The 9,393-nt window shown below is 34.7% G+C and overlaps 1 protein-coding gene across 2 annotated transcripts in view; it reads left to right on the plus strand.

The window, feature by feature from the left end:
* The window catches only part of PAPLN (papilin, proteoglycan like sulfated glycoprotein), a 1,077,292-nt gene that overhangs the window by 747,108 nt on the left and 320,791 nt on the right, over positions 1–9,393 (plus strand). For both annotated transcript variants that reach the window (XM_044074058.1, XM_044074059.1), the window contains one exon: positions 5,702–5,909. In XM_044074058.1, coding sequence (XP_043929993.1) covers positions 5,702–5,909 — 208 coding nt within the window. The remainder of the gene's footprint in view (positions 1–5,701; positions 5,910–9,393) is intronic.

Consider the following 9,393-nt stretch of genomic DNA (forward strand, 5'->3'; position numbering starts at 1 on the left):
ATTAACCTTCCCTAACTGGAGGATTTTAGACACACATATACACCCCTCGTACTTGATGTCTGTCTGGCACTCGAAAATGAAACTGCTGCAAGTTCAAGATAAAATAAAGGCCGAAATTTAAAAAAATCAGTGTTTGTACCCATCTGCTGCAGAATATGCTGTTCCAGTATTCTAGTTTCTCCCGCACTGCTTTGTCAGCATTGACTAAAAAATCCTAAAACACTTGCATGCACAGATGCAGCAGTACTTACAGACACACACGAGAAGAGGGAAAAAGTAATATATGAAAACATTTTTTTTTTTATAAATTGTAAATGTGGCTGGATGCTGACAAACCCCCACTCCCCAGGGCCTCAAGCAACTACCTAGGTTTCTAGTGCTGGATCTGGCTCTGATTACAAGAGTGCACATGTTCTCTACCAGTTTTATTTTCCCCAACAATATTTCTAATTACTTTGGAAGAAGTACAGTACCAACAAGTTACCCATTCATTTCCAGAAGTTATCCACTAAGGTCTTTGGTACTGCTAAAATAATAGCCAAACATGTACATTGCATCAAAGACCCAGGCACTGATGGTGATTCCCTACATCTTACTATTCAGTAAAGGTGTCTAGGATTCCTAGTAGTAGACCACATGTTATTCAAGTACATACTGAGCTTTTAACTTCAAAGGTTTTTCAAAAGCTTAATGTTGCTGACAAAATTGCATATGTACTCTCTTTAGAAGCCAGGAAAGCGATTGCTGTTGATGTGTTAATATAAGAATTAGAATGTGCTTTGTGAATTGTTGCACTTTTTGCTACACAATTTTATTATACTTCAAAACACTAAATGTAAGATAGTAAGATTCATCCTATTGGCAAAGTGATAGTGTCACTGTAAATATAGTTCAAAAAGCCAAATAGCTGCCCTCCCTTTCTTTCTCAGCCTCATTACCACAGTCAAGAGAACATGCTGGAAGGACAGGTTCATAACCCAGACACTGCTTATACATGTCAAGCAGAGCACCTCACTGGCCCTCTTCAAGAGAAATCTTGATGAGTGGATGGGATAAAGAAAATTCGCCCCGGGGATCATTCCAGTGGCTCTACTCAACAGAGGCTCTGGGAACTAAGGTCGGGTGGCAAGATGCTAGGCTAATCCTATGGGCTAGGCTTGTAAAGGCTCCAGGGCCATTAGCCTACTACTTGCCTATGAACCTGTAATATATGTACATTCTTTCACTGATTTTTTTAATATGGCATATTTCCTTTTACCAGCAATTTATTAATCACTAATCTCCATAAAAATGTTGGTATTCTATTTACTTATTACACCATACTTTTAGTACTTTTTTTTAATTTAACTTTTTAATTCACTACCTCAGCCAAAGGATGAATATAATAATATTACATCATGATGTTTTTATACCACACTTTCCTCTCATTTTCTATTTTATTAATTTGTGTTTTCCATAAAAGGCTTTTCTCTTGGTAACATCTCATTTCTACATTTTTTTCCTCTTTTGACATTTTTTAACATATCCCAATGACAAGTATATTTCTACTTTAGTAAATTTACTACTAACTTTCCATCTTTATCATTTATGCAAAACAAAATATTATACAAATTCAAAGAAGCAGCATAAACAATTGGGTTTATTAATCCTAAACATCTATCTTCCTTATCCATATATAAGACTTCACTCTTCACTGCATTCAATCCTGAACCCCATATAAAAGAAAAAATTACTTGTAGCATTTCTTTTTTATAAATTATTGCTAACATATAGACCCTGGCTGAATATGCAATCTTTCCCAGTAGAACTGAATTAATCAAATAAACCTTTTTGTTAAACAATAGCTTGTATGTTTTCCAAAAACAATGAAGCTCCTTTATTTCAGCTATTGTCCTGTTCTGTTGTTCCTCACTTACATTTTACCCCAAAATCTTACTCCTAACACAGATTTCTTTCACTGAAAATGGTACTCCTCCTATCTTTACGATACCACCCAGTCCTTTACTGCTTTACATTTTTTTCTTTAAAGTCGTGCCTGTTATGTTTAAACATTGATGTACATAACATATAACTTCTTTCAACCAGACATTGTTTCTTGTAATTGATATAATATCATCTGCTCAAGTAAACATAACTGAAATTTTTATCCCATCGTTAGTAGTATAGTAGTACCTTTCATATTCAAATTTACATCTCTGACTAATATAGTCATAACTAATGCAAATAATGTGCTACTCATAGGATATCCCTGATGTGGGCGGCCACAGTGGTGCAGCAGTTAGCGTTGCCACCTCACAGCAAGAGGTTCTCCGATTCGATCCTCAGCTGGGGTGCCTTCTGTGCGGAGTCTGCATGTCCTCCCTGTGGTCGCGTGGGTTTCCTCCAGGTGCTCCGGTTTCCTCCCACATCCCAAAGACATGCTGTAGGTAGATTGGACACTCTAAAATTGGCCCTGGGTGTGAGTGTGTGTGTGCCTTCTGTGGAAGGTTGGGCGCCGGGCTGGAAACTCGACACCGTAAAACTCCACTGCCAATCATCAGCGGACAGGTGATCCGCTGTGGCAACCCCTAACTGGGAAAAGCTGAAAGAAGAAGAAGAAGAAGAAGAAGAAGGACATCCCTGATGAATGCCATTCTTTATATCTATTTCTTTGCTTAACTATCCATTCATTAAAATTCTTACTTTATTTTTATCATACGCAAAACAACATACATTCTTAATTCTATCACTAATGTTATACTTTTCCATAATTGTCCACAAAAGTTCATGTTGTATTAAATGCTTTGCTTAAATCTCCTAGCACAATCTTGGTTTCATCAGTCCTGTTTATAACACCATCCACAATCACCCGTACTATTAATAATAACTACTGACATCCCTTTTCCTTTAAACTATATATATTGCCATCCATAATACATCTCATTTTACTTTCTAGTCTCTTCTTAATTATTTTCATAAATAGTTTATAATCTGCATTCTTCAATGCCAAATGTCTCCAATTTTCAATTTTATTTGTATCTTCCTCTTTCTATACAAATTTAAGTATACCACTAAGTAAATCTTTACACATAACACCTGTATTTAACCACTCATTCCTAACTTTTAAGAAGTATTGTTCCTACAATCCATAAAATTATTATAAAATTGCTGTCCTATTCCATCATGTCCTGAAAATGACTGTAAATTAACTTGTCCAAGTACCTTATCTAATTCATATAAGGAAACCTCATTTTCCAATTCTTTATTTTCTTGTTTATTAATTTTAACATGCCATTGTTTGTATTTTTCTTTCTGTCTTGAAATATTTTCTTTACATCATTTATTATATTTATCATTTGTTCCTGACATCTGCTTCCCTCTCCTCTATCACCTTTCATCTCATTATATTAGTATTCTCTTTAACTCTACTATTCAGATAAGCTGATACCTCTTCGCTTTTACCTTGTAAGTAATACATTTGCTTAAATAATAATTCTTTAATTTTCTCTTAATTCTTTTCATAAATTCTCCATTATCTCACACATTCTCTATCATTCCTTTTCAAATCCTTAAAGCATCTCTCTACATAGCTGTTTTTTTCTGCTTTTCTTACATCTGACTGCCATTCTAAAAAGCATTTTGTTTATATTTTTCTTTAAAAGCTAGCCACCACTCAGTCCAGTTTTTATAACACATTCTAGTGGAAATGTGATCTTTCCATCACTGCATACTTACTTTCTTTCCATTTCATCCCATAATTTCTCATTTTTTCTTTTTATTCCCTTTCCCAATATAGTATCCTCTTTATTTTCCTGTATCTCTATCCATATTGCTGAGTGGTCTGAAAAGCATGTTACAAGTGTCTCTCCCTTTAGTTATATTTAAACTTTGTGATATAATAAACTAATCTATTTCACTCTTATATACACCTCGACTATATGTACACAAATTATTATTCCAAATCTTTAAATTGCCCCATCTTATAAGTTCAAAAATGTTCTTAACATAATTTCCTCTCGTAAAATTTTCTGTCATTACATTCATATTAATAATATATAATCCAGATTTTTATGAAATACATTTTCCCTTTCTTTACTCGTAACATAGGCATATAATGCTATAATTCTATATACCTGATTATGCCATCTGAGATCTACAATAGTTAATCTTCCCAGCATTACCAATGTTATGCTCAATAGTTTCACTGACTTCCTACAAATTACAGCTATGCTAGAACACAGTTCTTTTCCTAGGGTCTATATTTGGTAATATGATTTTAGAGATATCACTACTTTTTTGTCACCAAGTGAGCAGCTTTCAAAAGGCAAATCTTGTAATCTGATGTCTAAATAGGTTTATAGGTTAGTACTAGGCTAACTGCCCTTGCGAGACATTTTAAGCCTAGCCAATTATCCCTTGTAAGACTCAAACCCTGCACCTTGTGCTTGTAAGGCAAACACCTTAACCATTAGGCCACCCACCCACTTATGTCTGTTGACCCAAATCATTACCCCTGTAAGAAGCGTGACTCATACTCCTCATCCTTAACACAAACATATACATGATTTAGTATATATCCCACATTTCTCATAAATTGGAATTACTGCCTCTATGTGCACTTGTACCTTCGGTTTTATAAAAAGAGAAGAAAATCACCATTTCCCAAGCAGGTTTGACATTTCATCTTCAGTGAATAATTTTGACTTTTCCAGTGTAAATATATATATATATATATATATATATATATATATATATATATATATATATATATATATATATATATATATATATATATATATAGATAGATAGCCGTAGTGGTACGGCGGTAGCGTTGTTACCTCACAGCAAGAGGTTCTTCCGTTCGATTCTCGGCCTGGCTTGGGAGTGCCTTCTGTGTGGAGTCTGCATGTCCTCCCCGTGATTGGGTAGCGTTCGAAAGACATGCATGCGTAAATGTGCGTGCCTTCGTTGAAGGTTGGGCATCGAGCTGGCACCTCAGCGTTTCATAAAAAATCTGCTGCCAATCATCAGCGGACCGGAGTTCCACTGTGGGGACCCTTTACCGGGAAAAAGCCAAAAGACAAACAAACATATATATATATATATATATATATAGAGAGAGAGAGAGAGAGAGAAGGAGACAGGGAGTGCTTGATTGAGAAAGTGTAGTTTTTATTATATTATTCATAAACAAGATGGGAATGTAATTTCTTTGTTTCAAATTCATGAGTAAATAATAGAAATCACTTGCTACTCCCCAAGTGCCTCATAGGTTTTGAAACTATAATGCTGTGAATTTAATACTCTAAGCTGGGTTACTGTGTGTCATGTTATGTAATATACTGCAGACTTCTGATATTTAAAAATAAGTTTGTGCTATAAAAGTTTAACTTTTTCTTTTAAATTTACCTGTTTTTGCTTATGTTACAGAAGTAATTAGCATGATGTCACCTGGCTCTGCACAAGATCTATTTTTATTCTTTAACTTCCTTTTAACTAATCCCAACAATTTGAAAAGCTTGCTGATGCCCTATATAAGAATGACTTACAGGTTTTGTTTTCCTTTGTAATGCTTCAAAGGTTACAGTGAATAATTTATATGAAAGGTATGTTGTTTGCCTAAACTGCCTATTGTCAATATATGTTTGTAGCCTCTTTGTCTTCACTTGTTATCCCATTTTGTCCTTCATTTTTTTTTACCATCACATTTTGTTTTCACTAGCTGGAAGACTGGACCATGGAGTTCCTGCTCGACTACCTGTGGTGGAGGCTCCCAGTCTCGTTCCGTGTACTGTGTATCCTATAATGGAAGGGAGGCGCACTCTGCTGTGGACGACGCAGAGTGTGCTGCCTTCGCTGAAAAACCTCATACCCAGCAGTTCTGCAGCTTAAAGCACTGCGCCACTTGGACTGTAGGTCCCTGGTCCCAAGTAAGTATTGCAAAACTATGTATTTATAATGTGTAGGAATGAAAGACATTCCTAGCAAAACAGCATAATGAGTTTTCTGCTTTCTATGACTATCGTAAAGTACTAAACCTTACAAATGCATGAGAACCACATTATGTCCCGTAGTTCTTCAAGGATGTTTTCTTGGATATTATAACAATGCATGAGCAGCATGTTCACTCAAATCAGAACATTAGAAGGCTCAGTATTTTATTGTCAAGAGCAGGTACTTCAGATATTTGTAATATTTACATATTGAATTACAGTACCTTTCAACACAGTGCGTTTATTTACTAAGGTTCCATTTGAAGTTAGAACACATTCAATGCTATGGAGTCACATCCAACTCGTATAGACACCCCATGAACAACTGCCTCCATCCAGAGTTTACAAGGGAATTAGAAGCTAGAATATAGCAGCACAAATCACAGACCAAGTAGGAAAATGGAGGACAATGTTTTGGAACATACGTGCCGTGAAAACAGGAAATACCTACCCATCAGAATGGCAGCAAAAATGGGTCAGTATCTTACTCCAGATAGGCTGGAGCATCATAATTTGGCCCCTATATTGTACAGAATAAAGTTCCACTGAGTAAATTTTGGATTGCTGCATTCACACTGCCTGTTGTAGTTACGCTACATCACAGGTCTGGTGCTGCTTGATGCAGAGGGATATTACCACTGCTGGAAAAGCTGGTCAGATCACAACTGACACTGATGAGTACGCAATATATTACAAAACTGCTATAGAGATCCTTCCTAAAGAAAAATTCTCTAATACATCACCAAGCGGAAGTCAAAGCAAATATTTTTTTTAAACAGAGTTACTGATCTTGTTTCAAATTATCTGAAAAAAAAACACTAACCTGTGGCCATTTTGGGTTTTAGCCTACTGCAGAATACTTTGCAGCATGTCATCCATTTAACCTTGATTAACCTTCATCAACACACATTAACAGGATTTGTTGACAGATCTCAAATTTCTGCACACAACTTCATGAGATCCCCAAAATCAAATTAACAGCTAACAGATTTTAGGCTTTTCCTGTGTTTTCTAATGCAAGCCACTGATTTCTTTTAGGACTGGTCTCAAAACAAGGAATTTTTGAAGCTATTAAAACTACATTAAAGACAAAGCCTTCAAAGCCCCATGGATTACTATATGTTTCACTTCTCAAAATTAATGGAGTGATTAATGAAGTGTTAATAAATAATTATATACAATGTCATGGAAGAAAACACACATTTGCATTATACACAAAATGGAAAAACATGCTGTGCTTATTGCTTCATACAGACACATTTTAAATTCTGTTCTGAATGCAAATTTACAAAGCAGTTCATTTCTACACTTCTCTTTCCTCTGTATTTGGTATCTCTTCCATAGGCTGTCAGGCAATCGTTTACTGAAAACATTACTTCAGTAGGTATCATCATGAAAGCATTTATTCACTTATTTAATCCAAATCTCTCTCTCTCTTTTTCTCATATTTCATGGACAACTCAACAGCATTTTTTCAATACACAAACTAAATGCAGATTTCTTTGGTAGCTTGCAGACATTTTCACAGCATAATTTTGTTATAAAACTATATGAGATAATACAAAAACATTTTCATTAATTCACATGTCAGAGTCACAGTCACATGCAATATCAGTTTAATGGGATATAACTGTTAAACACTTCAGTGTTTGCATATACCGTGACACCTCAGAAAGCACTTGATAATACTTACAAAATTAGGATTTTATCAAATCAATGACCAATTAAAAATAATATTGGAATATTCTCTCTCTCTAGCCATCTCACAAAAGATATAAATTATGCATATGGTTGTACTGCCATAAACTCTATCCAGTTCAAAATGTTCCCTCACCCGCAGGAAAAGGATGTTTTAAGGAAATCATTACTCCTTTAAAATGTTATGTAGTGCTAGAAGAGCCCAAGGATAGCTGCAAACAAACATATAAGAGCAGTACTTGATAAAGCCAAGATATACAACAAATTAGAAATAGATGTAACATGATAAGGGGCTCTGGCCTGTTCAGCCCTTTCAGGATGATAGCTTCAGATGCTAAAAACACTGTTCTCCTTGACACCAACCTTACATCAACTAGACATTCTCTAGGTAGCATTAATATAATCTTCAAGAAGATACCTCTGGAACAATGGAAGGGTTCTTTACTCCCACTCAGGCCATAAATGCTTTTATACTTCTGTTGACTGATGAAGGATACAAACTTTGGAAAATAAGAACAATTAAATTACAAGAATAGATTCTAACCCTGATAGGCATATGGGACCTTACAAAACACAGCATCTCTGTAACTCTTTTTTTTTTCTTTCTATTTCTACAACCTATTTTTTTTTATTTTCCTTAGTATACATCACCAGATGGATACTACTAAAAAATAGAAAGGGGATTCCTTGTTTTTTATGAAATTAGGCCTCTTTCTGAGATTCATTTTTTCCCCAATTCTGATGAGTATCTATCAACATTTTATGAAGTTGAGTTTTTAAGACTGATTATTCAGATTACAATATCTGGTGTACTGTCCTTTTATAGCAAGGATAGCTGCTGAAGTGTCATATGTTTTATTGTTGTGCATTGTGTTGATTTCTGTTCTAAATCGATATTCAGAGCTTGCTACACAAACAGCTAGAAAGTCTGGGGGGTTTTCTGCAGAGAAGAATTATATCATAAAACACAGTATATATATATATATATATATATATATATATATATATATATATATATATATGGCAAAAAAATAATTCCAGCATTATTGATATTACTGTATTGGGCCATACTGATATTCATCATCCACATAAATACAATCTGGTAGTTTGATTTACATCTGCATAATTTTTTGCATCAATGCCATTTAGCATATGGTAAGCGGCTGATGCTTCTTGACATAAATATATACAAGATTAGCAATTATCTCCAGATCCATCTTCTGTAATACTGTTTTCAAAGAATAACTAGTGCCCTCCTTAGCCACTGCTTAGATTTAAGGGAAGGCCATCACTCCCAATTACAAATCATATTTCAGAATATGAACTTTTAAATTCAATGTTCAGTGTTCGATGTTGTGCAAATCAAGCTTAATAGCTAGGAAGGCCTTCAAAGTGCTTGCCATCATAAAGACCTGGATCAAAAGCCCTCATACCTAAACCGTTGATTAAAAGCGATAACAGATTCTGATTTTCTAACCCATAGTGAAATATTATTCCACTACAAACTGGGTCTCCAATAACATTATTCCATACAGTAGTTTTCATAAACAATCCTATAAAGTAGTTATTATTCCTGGAATTCAATAAATGAGATCTACTTTGAATACCCTCAATATTCCCATAATGACTGTCTTTAATACAATTATAAATAATTAAATTTCTCCTTTTACCCAACGTTCTTTGTATCCTTCTAGTAAAATGCCTTTGTATTCTCTCCAGTTTA

This window comes from Protopterus annectens, chromosome 6.part0 (assembly GCF_019279795.1).
Source record: "Protopterus annectens isolate FY-2018-M chromosome 6.part0, PAN1.0, whole genome shotgun sequence".
NCBI lineage: Eukaryota > Metazoa > Chordata > Ceratodontiformes > Protopteridae > Protopterus > Protopterus annectens.